At 45.2% G+C, this 26,987-nt stretch overlaps 1 protein-coding gene across 1 annotated transcript; it reads right to left on the bottom strand.

The window, feature by feature from the left end:
* Positions 1 to 5,302: 5,302 nt before the first annotated feature.
* On the bottom strand, positions 5,303 to 20,536 carry LOC120935756. Its single transcript, XM_040347816.1, has 5 exons — positions 20,383 to 20,536; positions 19,039 to 19,191; positions 8,736 to 9,158; positions 7,068 to 7,862; positions 5,303 to 5,997 (listed from the first exon to the last, which is right to left on the bottom strand). Exons 1-5 carry the CDS (start codon positions 20,534 to 20,536, stop codon positions 5,303 to 5,305), a joined length of 2,220 nt encoding a protein of 739 aa, XP_040203750.1.
* Between the last annotated feature and the right edge of the window lie 6,451 nt (positions 20,537 to 26,987).

The following is a 26,987-nucleotide window of genomic DNA, read 5'->3' as shown; positions in this document are numbered from 1 at the left end:
ATGCTACCCCTACCAAACCCCCTTGCACTGGCCCTCTTCTCTCACAAAGTGCCCCCCAACACATATCTGACCCCTGAAGCACCCCAGCACATATGGGCACAGAGGCTGTATATTATGGGCACAGAGGCTAGATATGATGGGTACAGTGGCTGTACAGTATATGATGGGGCACAGTGGCTGCATATGATGGGCACAGTGGCTGCATATGATGGGGCACAGTGGCTGCATATGATGGGCACAGTGGCTGCATATGATGGGCACAGTGGCTGCATATGATGGGCACAGTGGCTGCATATGATGGGTACAGTGGCTGTATATGATGGGTACAGTGGCTGTATATGATGGGGCACAGTGGCTGTATATGATGGGCACAGTGGCTGTATATGATGGGCACAGTGGCTGTATATGATGGGGCACAGTGGCTGCATATGATGGCGCACAGTGGTTGTATATGATGGGCACAGTGGATGTATATGATGGGCACAGTGGCTGTGTATGATGGGCACAGTGGCTGTATATGATGGGCACAGTGGCTGTATATGATGGGTACAGTGGCTGTATATGATGGGCACAGTGGCTTTATATGATGGGCACAGTGGCTGTATATGATGGGCACAGTGGCTGTATATGATGGGTACAGTGGCTGTATATGATGGGCACAGTGGCTTTATATGATGGGCACAGTGGCTGTATATGATGGGTACAGTGGCTGTATATGATGGGGCACAGTGGCTGCATATGATGGGTACAGTGGCTGTATATGATGGGCACAGTCAGGGCCATCTTTTCCATTGGGCACGCTGGGCAGTTGCCCGGGGGCCCCGCTTGCCTGGGGGGCCCCACCGGCTGCCCAGCAAAAAATTGTGGAGAGTGACGGGTTAGAACTGCCCATGCCCAGTTTGCGGAAATCACAGAGAAGATTCGGTCCTCCACGAGTGCGGGGGGTGGCTGATGTAAGGGGGGAGTGAATGCAAAAATGTAAGGGGGCACTGATATAAAGGTTCCCCCTCCTATATTAGTGACCCCCCTTACCTTAGTGTATTTACTCTACGGAAGGTGGTCTCTGGTCACCAGAGTGCCCCCCACATCAGAGTTCCCTTTTACATCAGAGTCTGCAGGATTCCCCCTTACAATGCAAGGGGGAACTCAGTCTGCGGACCCTGATGTAAGTGGGAAAGAGAAAGCAGTGGACTCTGATATAAGGTGGTCTCTGGTCACCAGAGCCCCCCTCCACATCAGAGTTCCCCCCTTAGATCATGATCTGCAGCGTTCCCCTTTACATAAGAGTTCCCTTTCATGGTAAGGGGGAATCCTGCAGACTCTGATGTAAGAGGAAACTCTGTGCTGGCTGGGTTATAGTAACCTGACCTTCATGTCAATGAAGTCATTTTTTTTTACCTTTGTTTAACTTAAAACACATTGCTAATAGCGCTAGCTATATGTTTATAGTTTAAATACTGACATTTGCATTGTTCGGCACTGAAAACTGAAATTTTAGATACTTTTTTTGCAGTGGCAGTAAAAAATGTGGTTCTGCCAGTAAATTTTAGGATTTTTGTCAGTCAATTTTTGTGCGTGATTGTGTAGACATCGGCCCAGTGCACTGTATTGCCCGGGGGCCTATAATGCTCTTAAGATGACACTGGGCACAGTGGCTGTATATGATGGGCACAGTGGCTGTATATGATGGGTACAGTGGCTGTATATGATGGGTACAGTGGCTGTATATGATGGGGCACAGTGGCTGCATATGATGGGCACAGAGGCTTCATATGATGGTGGGCACATTGGCTGCATATGATGGGCACAGTGGCTGCATATGATGGGCACAGTGGCTTCATATGATGGTGGGAACAGTGGCTGCATATGATGGGCACAGAGGCTGCATTTTATGGGCACAGTGGCTCCATTTCATGGGCACATTGGCTGTATATGATGGGCACAGTGGCTGCATTTGATGGGCACAGTGGCTGCAATTGATGTTTTTTTACAGAATCAGTTTGTTTGCGCCCCCCCCCAAAAAAAATATTTGTGCACTGGCCGCCACTGCCCCCAGCACATATCTATCTCTCCCCACCCCCCTGCTAGCACTAGCCCTCTCCCCAGGACGTATCTGACCCCTGCATTCTGTGCAGAACACTCACAATTCAGCCACACACCATTTGCTGTGACTAACTATGAATCACATTACTACTCTGTTCAGGCCACCAATAGTGTCCCAGGTCTTTTACAAGCGTAACCCCCCCCCCCCCCCCCCAATAAAAAAGCTGCCGCTAAAATGTTCGGGTTTGGCTTGAAGAAAAGGTGGCAACCCTAAGTCCCACTGATGCTAAGAAAAATGTCCACCCCCGCTGGCCAAAGTCCGGCCCTCCAAGAGTCTGAAGGACAATAAACCGGCCCTTTGTTTAGAATGTTTGGAGACCCCTGATCTAGAGAAACAATACATGAAAATAAAATAAGGTGTAAAAAACAGACTGTAAAATGATCACAAGGTGGCAGCACATAATCAGTTATGACATTGGCTCTCTTAGGCCTCTTGCACACTGCAGCTTGAAAAAGCTCAATACAACTTTTTTTTTTTTTTTTACTGAGCTAAAATACATGCCATTAATTGTAATGTACCTATGCACACATGCGCGTAAACAAGCTCTGTGCATTCTTCAGTAAAAAAAAAAAAAGTATTTTTGGTCAGTAATTTACAGTGATATGCACGCAAATGTCAAAAAATTCACGCAAATGCCTAATTATATATTGCAGCAATCAATATATTTTGGTGTGCGGCTGTCCATTAATTTTTTCCATTGATTTCTGCCTTGTGCATTGCCAGCACCCACAGTCTCTGAGGAGGACATTGATTGCTCATTGCACTCACCTGGAGCGGCGGTTTCTCTTTCTTAATTATATATTGCGCAGAAGGAGAACGCGAGAATACGTTTTTGCGCATTTGCTCAAAAAATGTGCGTAAATACAAACAAATATATACAAAAAGAAAAAGTCTGGAAAAAGTAGATGCTCAAACAGGAGTATCATGTGCAAGAGACCTTACTGTATCAGCCTTTAGATGGCACCCATTGGGGAGAGTGTTTTCTGTATTTTGTATACCATTCCCAACATGTAATGTGATAAAAGAACAAGTCCATAGTCAGCTGCCTTTTGCTCTGAGGAAAGGAGAAATTAATAATAGATTGAAAATAGTAGAATCTTCACAAGCCACTTCCTTGTATTGATAAAAGGCTGCATACCATAACACATCAGCCAGGATCAAGAAGCAGGCATGCACAGGGCCGCCATCAAGAATTATGGGGCACAGCTGCCGCGAATTGAGAAGAAAAAAAAAATATATATATAAATATATTTTTTAAAAAAGGGGGGTTGCCATCCGGGACCTCTGGGCCCTTTAATAAAAAAAAAAAAATATATATATATATATATATATATATATATAAAAAATAAATAAATAAACATTTATAATAAAAAAAAAACGGAGGGGGGGGTGCCACCCAGGGCCCTGGGGACCTCTGGGCCCTTAAATAAAAAAATAAATAAAAAAAATATATAGACAAAAATAAAAAAAGGGGGTTTGCCACAGGTCCCTGGGGACCTCTGGGCCCTTTAATAATAATAATAATAATTATATATATATATATATATATATATATATATATATATATATATATATATATATATATATAAAATAAAAGGGTTGTCATCCGGGGCCCTGGGGACCTCCGGACCCCTAAAAAAAAATTTTTTTGGCCCTTTAATAAAAATAAAAATAAAAATATATTACATTTTTTTTTTTTTTTTTTACAAAAAATAAATTAAAAAAAAGGGGGTTGCCATCCGGGCCCCTTACAGGTGTACTGCCTTTACCCCCCCGATGGCGGCCCTGGGCATGCATCTTTTTCTGCTGCCCATTGGTCTCCTCTAGTTTATGGGTTTCAGGAAACTTTAAAGAAGCTCACTCAGTCTTCTAATCTTGAAGCAGTAGCAGTGTATTTTCTGACATGTGACTGTGCCTAGGCACTTCTGTTCTGTAGCCTTGTAACTGCAGCATGAGATCATTTAGGGCACTGTGCCAATGACTGCTGGTCTCACAAGACTTGGATGTGAAATTTGATGAGGTCTCTCCTGTGCCATGTTCCAGGGTACCTGTTGGAGAGAAAGCTGTATCTGAGATCCTGCAGTGCAGGGATCCCCTTGCTTCTGCTTCACTCATTCAGTCATCTGTGCTCCTCCACCCTTCCAGCCGTTTCTTCAGTATTACTCCACCATCCATCAGATCACCAATTATCAGGGGCATTGGCTGTGACAGGAAACAAACAGTGCCATCTTAAGAGCATTATAGGCCCCCGGGCAATACAGTGCACTAGGGCCCTGTCTAAACAATCACGCATGAGAATAAAAATGCAAATTATCAATAAGGCGATATTTATTGGTACTTTCAACAAAATCAGTGTTTAAACATTAACACAACGTTTGAACAATATAACATGAGCTTGAAAAGCAAGAAATTGAAAAACAAGACATTACTGATTGAAATGGGACAGTACAAAAACACTAATCATTTATTAAATTTGCGACACTTTTTTGTACAGAATTTATTTATAACTGGCTTGAAGTCAATGGTTTTTAGGATGTCATTTTCAATGCACATTAGTGAAAGCCAGTTCAAACGCTGCTACCCCATTGTGCTGCGAAGCTAATTTTTGATCAGTTTCAATCTTGAGAACGAACGCTCTCCTGCACAGTTGGTCACCATCATGCACATGAAAACTCTGAGGCCGCGTACACACGGTCGGTCAAAACCGATGGAAACGGACTGAAGGACCGTTTCATCGGTCCAAACCGATGGTGTGTGGGCCCCATCGGTCAGTTATCCTTCGGTCAAAAATTTTAGAACTTGCTTTAAAATTGAACCGATGAACGCCTAACCGATAGGTCAAAACCAATGGTTAGTATGCAAAAGCATTGGTTAAAAACCTGTGCATGCTCAGAATCAAGTCGACGCATGCTTGGAAGCATTGAACTTAATTTTTCTCAGCACGTCGTTGTGTTTTACGTCACCGCGTTGGACTCGATCGTTTTTTTAACTCATGGTGTGTAGGCACATCAGACCGCTTCATCGGTTAACCGATGAGAACGGTCCTTCGGACCGACCGTGTGTACGCGGCCTGAGTGCAATTTCCACATTCGGAAAAACAGATTTCAAGTTGTCTGAAATTTTTTTTTTGTACAATGCAGGAAGAGTCTCACAATTTTGATCAATAATCATGTAGTGCTTGGAGATGCTCATATTCATTTAGTTGGTCACCATAATCAAGATCTTTGTGATAAACATTAGCCAGGTATTCACACTTTTTTTTAGGTCATCAGAACTAATTGTTTTTAATTCACAAAAGAATGAAAACATATTTCCAATCGATGAATAAGCTTCTGTACGTTTTGTCAGTGCAGGAATTAGAGAGTCCAGAACAGGAAGGAATGTTTCCACCTTAAACTTTTCACTTTTACTGAGAAGTACCTCTTCTTCTGATCTGTCATATCTAGTGAGGCGTACACTTCGCTTTCCTTCCCGTTTTTCCTTATATTCTGAATCTAGACACCTACTCCTGGCTTTCAATTCATATGCACTAAATCTGTCTCTAGTATCCTGAAGATACGTTTTTAGAGACTCAAGAAGGTTCATGGCAACAAGTATGTTCATATCCTCTGATTGCAGGACCTTGCTTGTTTTGTTGACTCTTTCAAGAATGTCATTCCAAAGAATTGTGAGAAAGATCGTTTCCAGGTTTTCCATTTTGTCACTCAATCCTTTTGCCTCTCGCCTTGTGTTTACTTCCTGTTCAGAATCTAGTGCATTTTTTATTTTCTCAAAACCCTCATGTAAAGCATGAACAGCATCAAAATGTGCCGACCATCTTGTGTCAGACAGACGCTTAACCACAATGTTTTTTCCAAGAGATGTTGCAAGAACATTCCATCGATGTGTGGAAGCTGAGAAGAATGAATAAAGACGCTGAACAAAGTCGAAGAATATTACACACTGTAGACAACACAAACCAGGTTCAGGCTGTGTCCAGCGCAGGGGACATACAGTACAGACCAAAAGTTTGGACACACCTTCTCATTCAAAGAGTTTTCTTTATCTTCGTGACTATGAAAATTGTAGATTCACACTGAAGGCATCAAAACCATGAATTAACACATGTGGAAATTATACATAACAAAAAAGTGTGAAACAACTGAAAATATATTTCATATTCTAGGTTCTTCAAAGTAGCCACCTTTTGCTTTGATTACTGCTTTGCACACTCTTGGCATTCTCTTCATGAGCTTCAAGAGGTAGTCACCTGGCGTAGCACCCCATCACTCTCCTTCTTGGTCAAATAGCCCTTAAACAGCCTGGAGGTGTGTTTGGGGTCATTGTCCTGTTGAAAAATAAATGATGGTCCAACTAAACGCAAACCTGATGGAATAGCATGCCGCTGCAAGATGCTGTGGTAGCCATGCTGGTTCAATATGCCTTCAATTTTGAATAAATCTTCAACAGTGTCACCAGCAAAGCACCCCCACACCATCACACCTCCTCCTCCATGCTTCACGGTGGGAACCAGGCATGTAGAGTCCATCCGTTCACCTTTTCTGCGTCGCACAAAGACACGGGGGTTGGAACCAAAGATCTCAAGTTTGGACTCATCAGACCAAAGCACAGATTTCCACTGGTCTAATGTCCATTCCTTGTGTTCTTTAGCCCAAACAAGTCTCTTCTGCTTGTTGCCTTTCTTTAGCAGTGGTTTCCTAGCAGATATTCTACCATGAAGGCCTGATTCACGCAGTCTCCTCTTAACAGTTCTAGAGATGTGTCTGCTGCAAAAGGTGGCTACTTTGAAGAACCTAGAATATGAAATATATTTTCAGTTGTTTCACACTTTTTTGTTATGTTTAATTCCACATGTGTTAATTCATAGTTTTGATGCCTTCAGTGTGAATCTACAATTTTCAGAGTCATGAAAATAAAGAAAACTCTTTGAATGAGAAGGTGTGTCCAAACTTTTGGTCTGTACTGTACATGGTGAACTCATTCAACTGAAGAATCCGTGCTTGCAATCCAGTATAGCGTCCAGACATATTTGAGGCATTGTCATATAACTGACCACGGCAGTTGGATAGTGGAATTTTGTTCTCATTAAGGAATCCCACAACAGTGTCGGCTAGATTATTTGCTCCATGAGAAAAGATGGGGATGAACTTAAGAAAATGTTCCACGGGCTCACATCCTTGAATGTACCGGACAGTAAATGTCAGTTGATCGGTGTGTGAGATGTCTGGAGTGGAATCCACACTTATTGAATAATATTTTGATTCTTTTATTTCTTCAAGAATAGCAGAAAGAACATGTTGTCCCATTATTTCAATGAATTCCTCACAAATGTTTGCTGATAAATATGATGGGTTCCCCTTTCCTGGATTCTCATACAATTTGAGATGTTCTTCCAGAAAAGGGTAAAATTCACTTAACAGCTCAAGAATACCCAAATAGTTTCCATTTTTAGCAGACCCAATTATTTGGTTTTCTCCACAAAATGGCAGACCTCTGGAGGCAAGAAAGCGAATTACAGAAACCACTCGTGTCACTTTATGCCAATACTCCTGCTCTGAGCGAAGTTGTTGAAGTAATAGTGTATCGACATTTCCAGTTTCTTTATGGCGAATCAAATATGCCGTCATGCACTTGCAATGTTCTTCTCTGTTTTCATGTTCACCAATAACATTGCTGTGTTTCCAGTCATTGAATCCTGATGTAGCAAAGGGAGATTCTGTCTTGGAAAATAGGTGACATGCAAAGCAGTACAATCGACCTTGGGATGGCGAATAGAGTAGCCATTCACGCTTTACACACTCGCCATTCCGCAATTCACGTTTAAACACATTCTTTGACAAACACCTTGGGCTAGATTCAGAGAGGAGATACGCCGGCGTATCTCCAGATACGCCGTCGTATCTCTGAGTCCGGCCGGTCGTATCTATGCGCCTGATTCATAGAATCAGTTACGCATAGATATGCCTAAGATCTGCCAGGTGTAAGTGACTTACACCGTCGGATCTTAGGCGGCAATTTCAGGCCGGCCGCTAGGTGGTGCTTCCGTATATATTCCGCAAGGAATATGCAAATTAGGTAGATACGGCGATTCAGAAACGTACGTTCCGCCGTGCATTTTTTTACGTAGTTTACGTTCGGCTTTTTTTCGGCGTATAGTTACCCCTACTATATGAGGCGTAGCTAATGTTAAGTATGGCCGTCGTTCCCGCGCCAAGTTTTAAATTTTTACGTCGTTTGCGTAAGTCGATTCACAATTGAGCTCACGTCGCTTTCATTGACAAATAGCAACGTGATTTGGAGCATGCGCACTGGGATTCAGTCGCGGCCGGAGCATGCGCAGTTCGTTCGGCACGGGGACGCGCTTGATTTAAGTTTTACACGCCCCCTACCCGCGGAATTTTAATTCCGCTGGGGGATTTACGCTACGCCGGCTCAACTTTACAGGCAAGTGCTTTGTGAATAAACTTGTACCGGCGTAACGTAAATGAGATACGTTACGCCAGCAGAAAGATCCGCTGTTCTTTCTGAATCTGGCCCCTTGTCTGTGTATTTTCTCTTCCAGTTCCCTTATACACTCTGCCTAAGTTTAAAAGGTTGCAGTCATGATTCTGGCATGCTGTCGGCCCACTACGAATCCAGTAATCCACTGTGCTAGTATTGCTAATATCCCATAGCCCTGGATCTGTGTCTTGGATTGCAAACTCCCTTACTGATACAGATGTGGGCATTTCCTCTTGTGGATTTTCCCCAGCAGCAGGATCAGGTAATGATACCATTGGTATTTCTGCTGGAATTGGAGTGCATGAAGATGTGGATGCTACATCTGGAGGAGCAGAACTACTGGCTGATGTTGCACCTGGATTGAGCCAAGATGTTAGTTTTGGAAGTTTGCACATTTTCTCTTTCTCCTCTGCAGCCTTTTTCCTCTTCTGTGCTCCACTTAAAACATTACGTTTAATTTCTGCTCTAAAGGTTATTTTCACCAACACGTAATAAAGTTTATTTTTCTTCACCTTTTTTACACTTCCTCGAACTAGTGGCAACTCTAAGATTGCTATATAAGGGGGACACATAAGATATTACAGTCAAAACTTGGGGGGCACTAATAACTTTCACCACTTAATCATACAACTAAAAAAAAAATATATATATATATAAATAAATATATATATATATAAATGTACACACTCTGGTGCTGGTGGGTAATGCTGGTGTGGGTACTGCTGGTACTGGTGGGTATTAATGCTGGAGTGGCGTGTGTACTGCTGCCTGGCTCCTCTGAGACGTGGAAGTGTGACAGGAAGCATGCGGCTGCAGTAGAGAGCAGGGCCGATGCTTCCTGTATCTGTCACAGGCGGAGTGCATTTGATATCACTCCGCCTATGAAGAGCTGGAACTACACAGAAAGCATCGGCTCCATTCTTCACAGTGACACAGAGGCGTATCTAGTGAAAATGGCGCCTATGGCAAGCACTAAAACTGCGCCCCTGTCAAAACTTTTGAAACCCATCTTTCAGATAACCTTGATGTGAAGGACTTTTTGCCTATATGCTTCAGTTTAATTCTCCCTGCTAGTTTAATGCTGTGTGTGTTGTGTGAAGAAGACCTGTGTTTACCCTTAAGAGATGTGTATTGTATCGTCAGGCTAAATGATTAGATAAGTGGCTCATGTTAATTATTCTGATTGCTTCATTGTGGTAATTACCTCTTCTATATGCGGGGCCAAGCTGTCTAGATAACGTATTCTGTTACAACTAGTAATTAACTTCACTGATGTCATTATCTAAAGAAATGTGTCTTCAGGGTCGGCGCTGAAGTGTCTACCTATGATCTGTATGGAAGCCCCCAGTGTGTGAAAAGGTGGTGGAGATTTCATTGTTCTTTGATTGAGGATTAGCTTGTAAACTGTATATATAACTAGCAGCATGCTGCCATTAAAGTGTCTCTTGTTCCAGCAGTAAGCTTGGCTCATGTGTGGATTATTGGGCGATCCCAGGAATATTCTTCCTCTTCATGGAATATTGGGTGATTTTCTTTATGGGAAGAAGGGAATGTTTGACGGGGATATCATTCTACTACCGTCACAACTGGTTGGAAGCAGCAGGATTTTCCCTTCTACTCTCCTTTACACCCGGATTCCAAGCAGACACTGGAAGAACTACTGGAAGTTCGTGGAAGGATTGCTAGCAACAAAACCAAGCGGGTCATCATAGCAGAATTAATGGAGCTAGACCAGGAGAACTTGGTTGCAGCAACGCCAGCAGTACAAGAGATGGAGACACCAGTGATTCAGGAAGAGGAATCACCAGCCAACAAAGTAATGAGAGAGAAGCTAGCATGGTTCGGTCCGAACCCAACGGCGGATGTGGTGCTGAAAGTGATGGACCTGTTAGCGGAGGAGGCTAAACAAATAAGAGACACAGAGCTACAGGAGGCTAAACAAATAAGAGACGCAGAGCTACAGTTAAAACTGGCAGCAGTCCAACAAGTAGCCGCACATTCTCCAAACAGTGAGTGCAGCACAGCAGACACAAGGAAGATTCTGTTTAGCGCTTTTAAAGCTTTTGATGAAAAAGACTGTGAAATTGATAACTACCTGGCAGATTTTGAGCGACAATGTAACCTGCACCGAATAGCTAGAAGAGAGTGGGTTTCAATATTGTCAGGCAAACTGTCAGGCAAAGCTTCTGATGCTTTCCGGACCGTGCCAGATCAGGAGATCCATAGCTACGCCAGGGTCAAAGAAGTGCTCCTGGCTCGTTATGCAGTAACCCCAGAGTCCTACCGACAGAAGTTCAGGGACTCACGCAAAACCACGAAAGACTCTTATGCCGGGTACACACGAGAGGATTGATCCGCGGATACGGTCCGCCGGACCGTATCCGTGGATAAATCCTCTCGAGGATTTCCGCGGATTTTGATCCGATGGAGTGTACTCACCATCGGATCGAAATCCGCGCCGAAATCCCATCGCGATGACGTGTCGCGCCGTCGCCGCGATGATGACGCGGCGACGTGCGCAACGCTGTCATATAAGGAATTCCACGCATGCGTCGAATCATTACGACGCATGCGGGGGATTCATTCGGACGGATTGATCCGGTGAGTCTGTACAGACCAGCAGGTCAATCCGTTGGGATGGATTCAAGCGGATAGATTTTAAAGCATGTCTTAAAATTTGTATCCGCTGGAAATCCATCCCAGGGGATAAAAATCCGCGGAAACAGATCCGCTGGATTGTACACACCAGGGGATCTATCCGCTGGAGCCGGTCCGCGGATCAATTTCAGCGGATGGATCCTCTCGTGTATACGGGGCCTTACGTGGAATGGGCATGCCAGTTATCTCTGTCGGCCTCTAACTGGGTTAATAGCAGCCAGGCCACCACCGCAGAGGACATTTTGCAACTAATGCTCCTGGAGCAATTTTACAATCACATCCAGACGGATGTCAAAGACTGGGTGCGAGATCGCAGGCCCATGACTCTACCAGAGGCCGCTAAGTTGGCGGATGAATATGCGGATACTCGCAAGATGAACCAGGTCACACCTCGGGTACAACCTCCACGACCAACGGCGCCCTCACACCCACCAGCCGCTAGATACCAACCTCCTAACAGACCAGTGACATCTAGCCGCTATCCACGCCATGAGGACAATGAACAACAATCTGTTATTACGGACAACAGGGAACACCATTGTCAGCTGGTCATGGGTAACGGAAAAACCGCCCGGGGATTAAGAGACAGCCGGGTGGGCGACAGCCATGAGCCGGAGGGGCCCTGGAGGGAGCTGGGCAGAAAGAGGCACCGCCGGCTACCCTCCAAGAAGAAGAAGAGGTCCTGGAAGCCGTATAACAAGCTGACCTGGGAGGAGAAGAAGCGACTGGAGGAGAGGGAGTCTCAGCAGGCGTCCCAGATGCGGGCCGAGATGTTCACCAAGGGCCCACCGGTGGCCCCTTACACCACCACCCAGTTCCTGATGATGAAGTACCACGTGGAGAGCCTGCAGGACATGAGCAAGCAGGAGCTGATCCGTGAGTACATGGAGCTGGAGAAGTGCATAAGCCGCATGGAGGAGGAGAACAACCGCCTGAGGTCACAGCAGGCCGACCCCCCCCCAGGCTCCATGAACAGGAGATGGAGCTGGAGAAGCTCAAGGAGGAGAACCGGCGGCTGCGGAGGGAGCAGGGGGTGGCTGACCCTATGGGGCACTGATCCAACCCCCCCCCCGGACTCTGAGCACCAGTGCTACAGCATTTCAACAAATATCAATTTTTCTTTTTATGAATCTCCTGTGATTGTCACTTCAGAGCCATAACCTGCCCCCTCCCATAGCGGGACACCTAGACGGCGGCGCACAGACCCATCCGCCGTTTTCACACTGACTTCTGGTGACTCTGCAGATCGCACAAAGACTTGGAAAATGACCGGCGTGTGATCTGACGACCCGGTGGCATACCTGAGCCGGAAGCAGTTGAAAAGGGAGGTCAGTTACACCACCATTGAAAGAGTGTTTGGCCTTGGTATGGGCACTCAAAAAGCTCACACCTTACCTTTATGTCCGGGCTTTCACTCTCACCACCGATCACAACCCCTTGGTGTGGCTTAACCGGGTTTCAGGGGACAACGCCCGTTTGCTACGCTGGAGCTTGGCCTTACAGCCCTATGACTTTACGATTCATTATCGCCCAGGCAAGCAAAACAGGAATGCCGATGGATTGTCATGCCAAACGGAGTTAACCTCGGACTAAAACCCGTCAACCCTACTGGACCAGGAAAGGTCCAACCGAGTTGCCGGAGCAGGGAGAAAAAGGGGGGCAATTGTGAAGGACTTTTTGCCTATATGCTTCAGTTTAATTCTCCCTGCTAGTTTAATGCTGTGTGTGTTGTGTGAAGAAGACCTGTGTTTACCCTTAAGAGATGTGTATTGTATCGTCAGGCTAAATGATTAGATAAGTGGCTCATGTTAATTATTCTGATTGCTTTATTGTGGTAATTACCTCTTCTATATGCGGGGCCAAGCTGTCTAGATAACGTATTCTGTTACAACTAGTAATTAACTTCACTGATGTCATTATCTAAAGAAATGTGTCTTCAGGGTCGGCGCCAAAGTGTCTACCTATGATCTGTATGGAAGCCCCCAGTGTGTGAAAAGGGGGTGGAGATTTCATTGTTCTTTGATTGAGGATTAGCTTGTAAACTGTATATATAACTAGCAGCATGCTGCCATTAAAGTGTCTCTTGTTCCAGCAATAAGCTTGGCTCATGTGTGGATTATTGGGCGATCCCAGGAATATTCCTCCTCGTGGAATATTGGGTGATTTTCTTTATGGGAAGAAGGGAATGTTTGACGGGGATATCATTCTACTACCGTCACACTTGACAAAAAAAAATAGCTAACAAAAACCATAAATGCAGTAACATCAGAACCCATAAATGCAGTAACATCAGAACCCATAAATGTGGCCTTACCAGCACCCATAAATGCAGTGGCAGTACATTCATTCATCATCAGTGACTGAGACCAGTAGTGACAGTAGATTAATACATCAGTGACCGTGACCAGTAAATTCATTCATCAGTGACCGTGACCAGTAAATGCATTCATCTTTGACCGTGACGAGTAAATGCATTCATCTTTGACCGTGACCAGTAAATTCATTCATCAGTGACCATGACCAGTAAATTCATTCATCTTTTACCGTAACCAGTAAATTCATTCATCAGTGACCGTGACCAGTAAATTCATTCATCAGTGACCGTGACCAGTAAATGCATTCATCTTTTACCGTGACCAGTAAATTCATTCATCAGTGACCGTGACCAGTAAATGCATTCATCTTTGACCGTGACCAGTAAATTAATTCATCTTTGACCGTGACCAGTAAATTCATTCATCAGTGACCGGGACCAGTAAATTCATTCATCAGTGACCGTGACCAGTAAATGCATTCATCTTTGACCGTGACCAGTAAATTCATTCATCTTTGACCGTGACCAGTAAATTCATTCATCTTTGACCGTGACCAGTAAATTCATTCATCTTTGACCGTGACCAGTACATTTATTCATCAGTGACCGTGACCAGTAAATTCATTCATATTTGACCGTGACCAGTAAATTCATTCATCAGTGACCGTTACCAGTAAATTCATTCATCTTTGATCGCGACCAGTAAATTAATTCATCAGTGACCGTGACCAGTAAATTCATTAATCTTTGACCGTGACCAGTGAATTCATTCATCAGTGAACGTGACCAGTAAATTCATTCATCTATGACCGTGACCAGTGAATTCATTCATCTGTGACTGTGACCAGTAAATTCATTCATCAGTGACCGTGACCAGTGGGTGCAGGACATTAATACATCAGTTACTATGAAAAAAAATGTATATAATATATTGCGCCAACCAAAAATAAATGTATAGGCAGCCAACACAACAATAAGACTGAATTGTGAACAAATGTAAGGGTATAAAGTGTAGCTCTCAAAATGTTTATTAGGTGCATAACCAAACCAAAATCTGAAATACCATAAAGTGAATAAGTGTCACTGTTGAAACAGTAAAAAATATTGTGCACAGAGGTGCTGAATGAATTCACATCATGTGATGGGTATTCACAGGAGAAATATTTACTAAAAAAAATATATATATTAATAAGTGATGAACCAAGGTTTGTCTCACTCATAAACGAGTGTATGTATGACCACTATACAAAAACAGTTTTACCCGGCACACTTGGGATGACTAGTATGCAATGTATGGTCACAAAAAAAAAAACACATTCACAGTTACTAATCTTCAGACTACAATCAGATGAAATTAGTATACTGCTTTCTTACTTGCAAAGTTGAGATTCTACTGACACTGTGCTGCTGTCTGAAATGTTCCTCCTCGGCGGCGCTAGCTCGGCTCCTCTTGGTTGCAGCAGGCAGCTCTCGTGAGTGACGTCACGCCTTAGGGGGAGGAAAGTCGTGGGCGGCACGGTGGCAGCGACGCTGCGACGGCGGTGATGTCTATTGGCTGGCGGGTACGGGTCAGAGGCTCAGAGCGAGCCGCGAGCGTGATCATAATGTATGTCCATGTCCTGACTCCATGACATGTCCATCCCTGTGCGTAAGGCGCCCGCACCCGCGGGAGGCTGCCACGGGTCCGCGGCAACGAGGCAAAATGATGCTTGGCAAGTTGGCTGGTGGGTTCACTGGGTAGGTGGGCCCACAGGCAAGTGGGGCCCCCGGGCAACTTCCCAGCGTGCCCATTCGAAAAGACGGCCCTGGAAGCAAAGCCCTGCTCTTCCACCAAGAAAGCCACATCCATAGAGAAACACAATACAGAACCAAGCACAGCATGTTAGCAATGGGGAAAAGATCAGCTATAGGGAGCCAACAGACAATACTGGTGGCTAGTCCCTTGCCCTCCATTGGCCGTTTTGAGGCACAACTTCCAGAGGACTCCATAGTCTTCCCTGAAGAAGAATACTCTGTCAGAGAATACTCATTCACTTTTGTATTTCAGTATGCCTTTCTCACTTCGATTGACATCAAACCAATAGCAGATTTAAAAAACGAATCACATAACCACAAGTTGTCCATTTTTGATGAGGTTGCACTTTCTATTTAAATAAAGAAAGGTGATAAGTTATACACAATGTACTATCAGAAATGGGCACATTAATTTGAGTGAGCTCAGGTCACAGTCAGATTATCGCTAATCTGTCAACTGAGGCTATACTCCCCCTTCTTGTTCATAATCTGTCAATAGGCCTGGAAGTGATTAGAGAGGGGGATGGGAAAACAGATCTGGCACTGAGTTGGGTTTTAAAGTGACATCAAATGACATTCTTATTTTACAAAAATAATCCATACATGTCTCCTAATTAATGGTCCTGTAATTTATATTCATGAACAAGTTTCTTGCTGTGTTTTTCTGCTCCTTGTAACATCCTCTGTGAGCTCCCAAACCTCTCCCGTTCCCCCTCACTTCTATGTGTTTGGAATAAGCAGTGCACGTTAGTTGTGGTCATGTGCATTTCTGTAACCACCACCCTCTAACAGGAATTTGGATGACAGCAGCAAAAACAAAGGAATTTGAAAATTCAGAGGATGACGAGAGCAATAGAAGGGATTTCTCTGCATTGTTCCATGATGACAACGCATGGTAAAATACCACAGGTATTACAATATATGCCCATTGGAGGACTTGTCATGGTAAACGGCAGATTAAGGACACCCAACCCCCACCCTTAGACATGAAACATTTGCATTATTTGTAATATGGATAAAATCAATTGATCACACAGAAACTATATTATTAAAGGACTACTTTTATGTAATATTAACCACATCCCGACCAGCACACGACGATATACGTTGGCACAATGGCTCGGCTGGGCAAATGGGCATACAGGTACGTCCTCTTTAAATTGCAGCATTGTGGGCACGCGCGGTATGCCGGCGGTGCACGCGCGTGCCCGCCACATGCTCTATGACCATGCCCGCGGGACCGCAGACTCAATGTCTGCCAGTGTCCTGCAATCGGGTCACAGAGAGGCAGAACGGGGAGATGCCTTTGTAAACAAGGCATTTCTCTGTTCTGCCTAGTGACAGGACACTGATCTACTGCTCCCTGTGATCGAGAGCAGTGATCAATGTCGTGTTACTTGTAGCCCAGCCCCCCACAGTTAGAACCACTCCCTAGGACACACTTAACCCCTTAAGTGCCCCCTAGTGTTTAACCCCTTCCCTGTCAGTGTCGTTACACAGTTATCAGTGCATTTTTATAGCACTGATCGCTGTATAAATGACAATGATCCCAAAATAGCAACAAAAGTGTCCGATGTGTCTACCATAATGTCGTAGTCACGATAAAATAATTTGTACTTAGAGTCTCAGGTAATCGTGCTAGGGAAAGATCTGAGGGAAAACAGGGAAAGTGACCTGAGGTATGCCGGGGTCACGTGGTCAGTAAGCCTAAAAGGGGGCATACCCAAGTAGAAGTAAAACAGAAGAAATAGCAAGAAAAAGGGGATGGATGGATGGGACACGAGAAAACCGTCGCCCAGAAGGAGGAAGGAGGGCGGGTTTAAATACCTCCCGACTCCTCCTACAAATACAGGCTGACCTGCAGTCAGCCTTCCACTTGTACTCAGAGTCTCAGGTATTCGTGCTAGGGAAAGATCTGAGGGGAAAACAGGGAAAGTGACCTGAGGTTTGCCAGGGTCACGTGGTCAGTATGCCTAAAAGGGGGCATACCCAAGCTGAAGAGGATGGCGGCGGCAGCCACCGATCCTTGAGCAATAGATCGACTTTGGCTGCCCACCTCTCGAGCACCCTGGACAGGTAAGTGTCCATGTATTAAAAGTCAGCAGCTGCTGTATTTGTAGCTGCTGGCTTTTAATATATTTTTTTTTCGTGGGACCTCCGCTTTAAGTTGATTGGTTGCAATGCACAGCTGCTCCAGATTCTGACTGATCCGTCTTTGATAAATTCCCTAAAGTGTCTATAATGCAGGGGTTAGGAGAGTGTAACACACAGGCCATTTTAACTACGTGGTCATGATGGGGGTAAAACCTTCCTGAGGTCAAGACATTTCTTTGCTATTCAGCACTGTGCTACTTTAACTGGCAATTGTTCAGTCATACAACACCCTACCCAAATTAAATTTATATATATATTTTTTCACAGATAGTACATTGTGATGTGCTGTGTCCGGTGGATAGAGCATTTGCAGAGCGCACCGCTGCTGCCCCAGGGGAGGCGCACAGTGTGCATGTGCATCATGGCATACTCGGTCTGTACTGTAGGGGGGTCTGTAGTGTAGGGAGGGGATCTGTACTGTAGGGAGGTCTATGTAACAAGCAGGGGGTCCAGAACTGTTAGGGAGTGTCTGTGTAACAAACTGTGGGGGGCTGTGTAATGTAAAGGGGTCCAGAGGTGCAGGGTGTTGTGTAATGTAAAAGGGTCCAAAGGTGCTGTGTAATGTAAAGGGGTCCAGAGGTGCAGGGTGCTGTGTAATGTAAAGGGGTCCAGAGGTGCAGGGTGCTGTGTAATATAAAGGGGTCCAGAGGTGCAGGGTGCTGTGTAATGTAAAGAGGCCCAGAGGTGCAGGGTGCTGTGTAATGTAAAGGGGTCCAGAGGTGCAGGGGGCTGTGTAATGTAAAGGGGCCCAGAGATGTAGGGTGCTGTGTAATGTAAAGGGGCCCAGAGGTGCAGGGTGCTGTGTAATGTAATGGGGCCCAGAGGTGCATGGTGCTGTGTAATGTAAAGGAGCCCAGAGGTGCGATGCTATGTAATGTAAAGGGGTCCAGAGGCGTAGGGTGCTGTGTAATGTAAAGGGGTCCAGAGGTACAAGGTGCTGGAACCCCACATCCCATCATTAACCGCCGCCGCAAAGCGCCGCCGCCATGACCCCCCCAGGCTGAGAGTAAGCTGACTGCAACATTTGATTTGGTCTTAGTGATCACATGGTACAAAGCCAATGTGCTTAAAACCCTTTGTTGCAGCTCAGTGGTACTGCTCCTCTTCAGCCTTTTTGCAGCCACTTCCTACATGATGACAACTGTTGACCATGCCTCCTTAATACACGTTGAAAATGTCTGTTCTCTTGCAAGCTTGTATAGAATAGAAAGCCTTTATAGTCACTGTAGAATGCATAAACACAACATAACACCCCATGTAAAACCTCCCAACCCTAACCTCATAGATAAAAGAAATGAATATCAATATATTTAAAAGAGAAGTATTGGGCTAGTGAAAAAAATAACACATTCATACTCACCTAGGTGGATTGATCCGATGCTGCATCTGTCCCCTGCCGGCTCTACACTGAGAGTGATCAAAGACCACTGATCACTCAGTTCTCCCCTCCGCTCTGAGCAGAGAGTGGTGACTATCAGTCGCCTAGGCTCTGCTCTGTTCCTCTAGCGCTCACTGAAGTGCAGGGCTATGGAGAGGGTGGGAGCCAGCTTGCTGAGAGGCTGAGCCAGCTGCTGGCTCAGCAGGTAGATCAGCAGCATCTCGGTAGATCCTGACTGTAACGTTGGGGTTGAAGTTGGGGTTGGGGTTGATGCGGAGCCCAGACTGGCTGAGTGACGTCAGCCGACAGCAGACTTTAGCTGTCAGAACTAACTGCATTCCTGTCATCCATAAGAGAAGTAGGGCCAAAAATAGCTTTAGCCATACTTCTTCTTTATTAAAATTAAAATATTAATATCTCTTTAAATCAGCATTTAAAGATGTTGGTGCACAATTCAGGAACATGGATAACATTTAACAGAAATATGTGAAAAAACAACCTTCATGGCAGGATCTTTATAGGAACTGAAGAAGACAGCAGATGTTTTTGACATTAAGTCAGCAAAATGACTGCATTTCTTAAACTCAGTTTAGAAAATGACTCAATATTATAAGACGTACCTGAAAAAGGTTGAAATCCTACACTAGGACCCCTTTCACGCTGCCAGTGCCCGCCACTAGCGCTAAAGTGACGCTCGTTTTAGCGGCACTTTAGCGATGTTTTAGCAGCACTTTAGAGGTGCTTTTCGGCCACTAGCGGGACAGTTTTAACCCCAAAAAAGGGTTAAAAACTCCTGTTTTGCGGCACTTCCAAATCGCTTTTAAAGGCACTTTGGAAGTGCTACCCATTCATTGCAATGGGCAGGACATTTTGGAAGCACTAAATACATCGCTTCTAACCTGTCCCAAAGATGCTGCTTGCAGGACGTTTGGTAACGTCCCGCAAGCACACCGCCTGAGTGTAAAAAGTCACACTGGAATGAATGGGAGGCGGTTTTCAGGCGCATAGCAGAGGCTATTTGCAGCGCTAAAGCACCTGAAAACTGCCCCAGTGTGAAAGAAGTCTAATAATTACTGGCATAAAGTGACCTGGGTGTGGTTCAAGTATTTACATATATATTTCTAGATTGTAAGCTCTAACGAGCAGGGCCCTCTGATCATTCCTGTATTAAATTATATTGTAACTATAATGTCTTCCCTGATGTTGTAAAGCGCTGCGTAATAATATAATAATATTTTTAACACCAATAAAGAACTTGAAATTAAGCCCTCATATCCCATGCAGGCACTGTGGAACAATCCATCAGAAGCATGGAAGCCATTCAATTTATTATGTCAGAGCTTACTCACACCAAGCAAAATAGAACCTCATACAAGCTCTAAAGTGGTTCTAACGGCTAAAGTTTTTTTACCTTCATGCATTCATGAAGGTAAAAAAATCTTCTGTGTTCAGCAGCCCCCCCAGCCCCTTTATACTCACCCGAGCTGTCTTTCGATCCAGCAATGTGCACGAGAGCTGAGCTTCTTCCCAGTCTCTCATTCTTCATTGGCTGAGACAGCAGCGGGAGCCATTGGCTCTTGTTACTATCAACCACAGTAACTGAGCCAACAGGGGTAGGGCGGGGCTGAGCCATGGCTGTGTGTATCTTATGGACATATAGAGCAGGGCTCAGGAGCGAGAACGCACCAGTGCCTCCAGAGGAAGCAGCTTGCTAATGGGGGCACTGGCTGAAGAGGAAGAGCCAGGAGCACCGGTAAGGAACCCGAAACGAGGAGGAGTGAAAAACCACTGCATAGAACAGGTAAGTATGACATTTTTTTTTTATAAATGAGCCTTTATTGTCACTTTAAGCTGTTAATGTAATTTGTAACTTTTTTTATTTTGTTTTAACAAATGCAGCTTTTTTTTAAAATAAGGCCCGATGATCCTGCCATAATGGCCCTTGTTTACAAACGTATTGTTCCCCAACCGTGACAACTGTCCCAACTGCATCTTGATTATCACCCTGTCACATGCACCCCTGATGACGGCTACCCACTGGTGAGAGGGTCTCAGCCATTGGAGACGTCCTTTTCCTTGGCAAGCTGCGATATGCAGGTACCGCCGGTATATCCCATCGAATGCCCTTCCAAGAAACGAGACGGACTACATTTGCAGAGTCAAGCAGGACTGACCTTTAATGCCACATTTTTCTTCCTTATATCTGGTTACAAACTGTACAGAAACAAATGACACTCCCCCCCCACCCAGGGGGGACTTCAATACACACACTTTGAAACAATGACACTCCCTTGAGCCAATCAGTCGCTAGCCGTTTTGGCTCCTTAACTTGATCAGACAATAGAATTCAATTAACCTTTAAAACAATTATCACTCACACATAATCCCCCTCAGCAGACACCTCACAGGAGGCTGTTACCTCCACAAGAGAGAGTTCATTAGCTATGCGAAGGGTACATTAGCATTCAGCAGTGAAAGAGACTTGTCCAATTAACCCTTTGAGCTCAGAATACAATGTGGTACATCCAATTGTGACAAGCCATGCAGTTCCTTGTAGTCCTTCCTGCATGAAGATTATAACTGTCCCGGCAGCATGCATATGTCCGTTACACTACTCCCCTTTTGTGGAACACTTGGGCAGACCCGGATTGATCCTTTTCGGATCAACTTGGGGATGTCCGGTCTGCTGTTAGGGTAAAAGTTCCGTTTGCCTGGACAGTCCGTCGGCCTTCCCATTGGCTTACCAGGTCGGTAGCTGATGGTGACGGTGAAGAATAGAATACAATTCTGGAACAGTCACTTGCTTTGCTCTCTCAATGGCTCCCAAAACCTGTTGCTGATGCTCTTGGGACAGATACGGCACCACCTGGATGCAAAGCCCATTTAATCTTTTGACAATTTCCGCCTGTTTGTGCATTTCAATGTTCAAGCCACGGGACATCTCATAATACATGACATAGTGTCGTTGCATCTCTGATTTCTCACTGGCCAACTTGTCACATTCCCATTTTAGACTGTGATATTGTGCCGGATCTACAGTACATGTCGGGGAAGGTAGTCTTACCCGGTTCTCAGCAGCAAGCGGGTTGATTCCAGCAACGCGGGTGGTCCCGGGACAAGCAGCAGCAGGTGTAGGTAAATAAGCCGAAGTCAGAGGGCCAATGTCGTTGCCCAGCACCACCTCGGCAGGTAGGTTGTCCATGATACCAACTGTGGTCTTTCCTGACCCGGCTCCCCAGTCTAAGTGCACCCGGGTGGTGGGTACGCGAAATACAGCACCCCCTGCGACCTGGACGGCAACTGTGCGAGTGGACACGTTGTCTGGCTTTACCAGATGTTTTTGAATCAGAGTGATAGTAGTCCCGGAATCTCTTAGGCCTTGTGCTACTTGTCCATTCACTCGTACCTCCTGATGGTGATGCTGACGGTTATCCGGAGAGGCCGCTTGTATTGGGTCTGCCTCATACCAAATTCCCAGACATTCCTCCGGGCCCCCCTCGGTCTCCAGGCAGTGGGCCGCAGAGGGACGTGATGGAGTGACCTCTGTGTAGGGTGTTGTGCGTCTCCAATTGTTATTTGTAGCTCTCAAAGGGCAATAACGAGCAATATGTCCCGTGTGGCTGCAGTGATGGCACGTCACCCTTGGCGAATCCCGGGGGTAGTTGCTAGGCCCCTGAGGACGTGGTGGGACTGGAGCCCGAAACTCTGGGCGTGGGGTGACGGTTGGAGTACGCGGTTCTACCTTCTGAGCCAGCCGCATAGTACCCTGGCTTACTTTCCTTGTCTCCGCGTACTCATCTGCTAGCCGAGCCGCCTCGTTTAAGTTAGCGGGACGGCTATCTCGTACCCAGTCTTGTATGTCTGCGGCCAGGTCTTGGAAGAAATGTTCCATTAGGAACAGCTGCAATACTTCCTCCCCGGTGTTGGCCTTGCACCCTTGGACCCAAAGGGATGCCACCCTTTGTAACTGGTTGGCCCATTCCATGTGGGAGTCCACAGCCATCTTCTTGGACTCCCGGAAGCGCCGGCAGTAGGCTTCTGGTGTTACGGCGTATCGGGTTAGCAGCGCCTTTTTAACTTGCTGGTATTGTAAAATATCCTCTGGAGCGAGAGCCCGAAAGGCTTCATTGGCTTTGCCCGACAATTTCCCCGACAAAATAGTGACCCATTGGTCTGGTGGGACCTGGTGTAGTGAGCACTGCCTCTCAAAATCCGCCAAATATCCATCGATTTCCTCCTCACTTTCTACAAAAGCTTTAAATGCAGTGAACGGTATTTTCTTTCCTGTAGCAGCAGGTGGGGGGGTAGGAACTGCAGGTGTAATGGGCTGTCTCGCTCTTACCAGTTCCAGTTCTTGTCCCCTCTTCGTTTGTATCTCTTCCCTTGCTTCCCGGAACAGCTGGTTTATTAGTTCCACGGACGTTTCTGGATACAAGGATAATCTCCGCTGTACAATCCCAGTAATTACATCTTCTTTGCTGACCGGTGCAAGGGGCTCAGTTCCTTCCATGGATCCATCCATTTCGTCCAGCTCCAGCAGTTCAGCTATCAGCTCCCTCCGTGGTCTGTTGCTGGCGCTCCTACCACGACTCTCCAATAGATCTTTTAGTGTGGATCTTTTCAGCCTGGCGTACTGCGACTCCATTCAGCACTTGCTCTTTGGATAAAAGGACCATCCCACCGCTGCCAACCAATGTAACGGCTACCCACTGGTGAGAGGGTCTCAGCCGTTGGAGACGTCCTTTTCCCTGGCAAGCTGCGATATGCAGGTACCGCTGGTATATCCCATCGAATGCCCTTCCAAGAAACAAGACGGACTATGTTTGCAGAGTCAAGCAGGACTGACCTTTAATGCCACATTTTTCTTCCTTATATCTGGTTACAAACTGTACAGAAACAAATGACACCCCCCCCCCCACCCAGGGGGGACTTCAATACACACACTTTGAAACAATGACACTCCCTTGAGCCAATCAGTCGCTAGCCGTTTTGGCTCCTTAACTTGATCAGACAATAGAATTCAATTAACCTTTAAAACAATTATCACTCACACATAATCCCCCTCAGCAGACACCTCACAGGAGGCTGTTACCTCCACAAGAGAGAGTTCATTAGCTATGCGAAGGGTACATTAGCATTCAGCAGTGAAAGAGACTTGTCCAATTAACCCTTTGAGCTCAGAATACAATGTGGTACATCCAATTGTGACATGCCATGCAGTTCCTTGTAGTCCTTCCTGCATGAAGATTATAACTGTCCCGGCAGCATGCATATGTCCGTTACAAATGTGAAAGCAGTATTGTAGGAAAAATTTACGCCAATTGTTAATGATAGCCAGTGCTGTATGTAGCAAATGTAGCGGGTGGTTGCTACTAGTTACTAGCACCCGCCATGTTCATATTGCTGCCAGACCTTCATACATCACTCTCCAGGAGACAATTAACAGTCACTTGCTTTTGTTTTTTTTTATTTGGGGAATATAACTTTGGTTGGGGAAGGGGGTATGGGATGTCCATAGAACAGATCACTTTGTCATCGTATTACAGAATTGCTGAATTATTTGAGCTTTGAAGAAAATGATGGACTCTTAACATATACAGTTTTTCCTCTGCAGCAACCCCTGCAGACTGTTACTCCTCCTTTGCACCAACTCATGCAGACTATTGCTCCCAGGACTCTTCTCCTCCTGCACAAAACTTCACTGTAACCTGTTAGTCTCTCCGCCTCATCATCTTTACACGGCACCAGGGATCACTCTGTCTTGACGACCTAGATGTTTAGCAGCATTAGAAAGTTGGTGGACTACTAATCCCAGCTAGCCTGACTTGCAAATACTGTGCCCGCAGGCCACATCGATTTGACACAAAACCCCACAGTCTCTACTCTGGCCTTGCACCCAGCTCCCCTGGCATGCCTCCTCCAGATATCCACTGTGCCTCACTCAATGACCGTTTCCTGCCCTGAGTCCTTGGTGAAGAATTTACCTGGACAAATGCATACCGACTGCTTCTCCAGCTCCTCTGTTCCAGAACACCTCCTCCATAACCATGTAGGGAGAGAGGCTTCCTTTAAGCTCCCGAGCTCCTCTGCCGAGCCCTGCACCCCCCCAGATGGGGATGGGCCTCCTGCTGCAGTCTAACACTCCATTGTTCACTTCACCCAGTCGACAACTCCCCTCCAGTGGGCTGGACCTGAGCTTATGTAAAAGGCCTGCCCCCTGCCAATTCCAATTGGGGATTGGTCAGGGCTCCTCGCATGAGCTCCCTGTCACTCCAATTCCCAGCCCTGTGCCTCTTCCAAAACATTCTCCCTGGAAGCAGGGGAGGCGCCCAAGAACTTAAGCACAGGTGGTCATATCCACTGCTGCACTAACCACTCCCTGCCCCCCAGATCAAAACAAGCAGGCCTAACATCAAGCATAGACCTGGCTAAATTTACCTGCCTGACAGCTATCACACAAAAACCTAACCTCTAACACCTACCTATGGTAGAGGGCCCTACACAAATATAATAGTCCCCATTTGAAGTAAAAATTTGCTTTCAATCTTTCTGTCTTTCTTGATTTTTGTCACTTTTGCTAGTGAGAAATCATGGTGCTTTTTTTCGGAAATGGATACATAAATGGTAGTATATAGTAACTGTACATAGCAACTGTTTTGTGATGTCACTGTGCAGCATAACAAATAATTTGATGGATTTCTTTAGGGGAAGAAAATATTTTGAAGGTGCATTTAGTTGCCATCACGACTACCTTTGCATACAATATTCTTGTCTCTGTGCCACACAGCACAGCTTGCCAACCATCTACATGTCTTATGGGCTATTGGGCTCATTGTACACAGACTGGACATTAGCAAGGCCAAAATCAAAATTGGCTCCTAAAAGCCTTTTAGAAAAATGTTTGAACAAGTTATAAGAAGCAAATTAGAAGGGTGCTTGTGATGAATAATTTTCTTGTTTTTCACTTATTGTAGTACATTCAAGATAGCAATATTTTCCTCTAATAGCTTATTGTTTCATTCTTCTACAGTACATCATTCTTTCAAATATGGCTTAACATTGACTCTTGGCAATTGCTTTTTGGTTTCCCTAAATTTTCTACGTCTACTCTGAAGTTGTTGGAAAATGTACAACTTTCCTCTAGAACTTCAAGCTTTTTTTATTATTATTATAATCAGAGTTGCTGAATACACATTTGGAGTTGTAATTTATAAAGCAAAGTGGAAAGTTAGAACATCTAGCCCTGTGTGCACAGCTGGAAAATCAGACTGGAATATGTTGGTATTGGTGGTCCTAGAATTACTCTGCAAAAGTTTTTTCCTTTATGGTATGAGTCTACAAAGCAAGTGCTACTGTGCACTGTATTCTGGCTCTAAGGGTTGTCATCGATAGCAAAATAAGCCTTTCTTTTGGATCATTCTAATCAACATTACTGCCAACAATTTCTTAGTAATATGTTTTTCTGTTGTTCTGAAGGAGTATTTGCCATTTTCAACAAAATGTAACAGTAAAAGTAAGAATACTGATACAGTACAAATGTAAGTTTTTATAGTTATTATGTACTCAAGTAAAAGTAACGTGATTGCCAGTAGGAATTAATGTATAGACCAAGTGAGAAAAATTTGCTGCACACCAACATCCGTCCAACAGGTTTATTGAAATACTGCCACCAGGACTAAAAAAACGAACCAAAGAGCGACGACATTTCACACATATATTGTGCTTCTTTTTGAAGAAGCACAATGTATGTGTGAAACATTGTCACCCCTTGGTCCGGTGTTGTAGTCCTGGTGGCAGTTTTTCAATAAACCTGTTGGTGTGCAGCTAATCTTTCTCACTTGGTTTACATGTTCGCGGTTGCGAGACAGAGCTAGCACCTAGCCCTTCCTTTTTGGTGGATTATATTACTTACCTGGAGTGGCGATCTGTCTCATTTCTCAGGAAGTAATGTGGACAACCACAGGGTTGTGTACAAACCTTTACTCATTTGTAAAGCACTCAGGGATAACCATAGACTGGGGAGCTTAATTAAGTGTATAATTGATTCATTGCCTACTTGCCCCCCACCATTGCTGGCATCCTAC

Source organism: Rana temporaria, chromosome 4, assembly GCF_905171775.1.
Source record: "Rana temporaria chromosome 4, aRanTem1.1, whole genome shotgun sequence".
Classification (NCBI taxonomy): Eukaryota; Metazoa; Chordata; class Amphibia; order Anura; family Ranidae; genus Rana; species Rana temporaria.
Note: the sequence above shows the minus strand (reverse complement) of the source record. Positions and strands in the feature narration are given on the sequence as shown.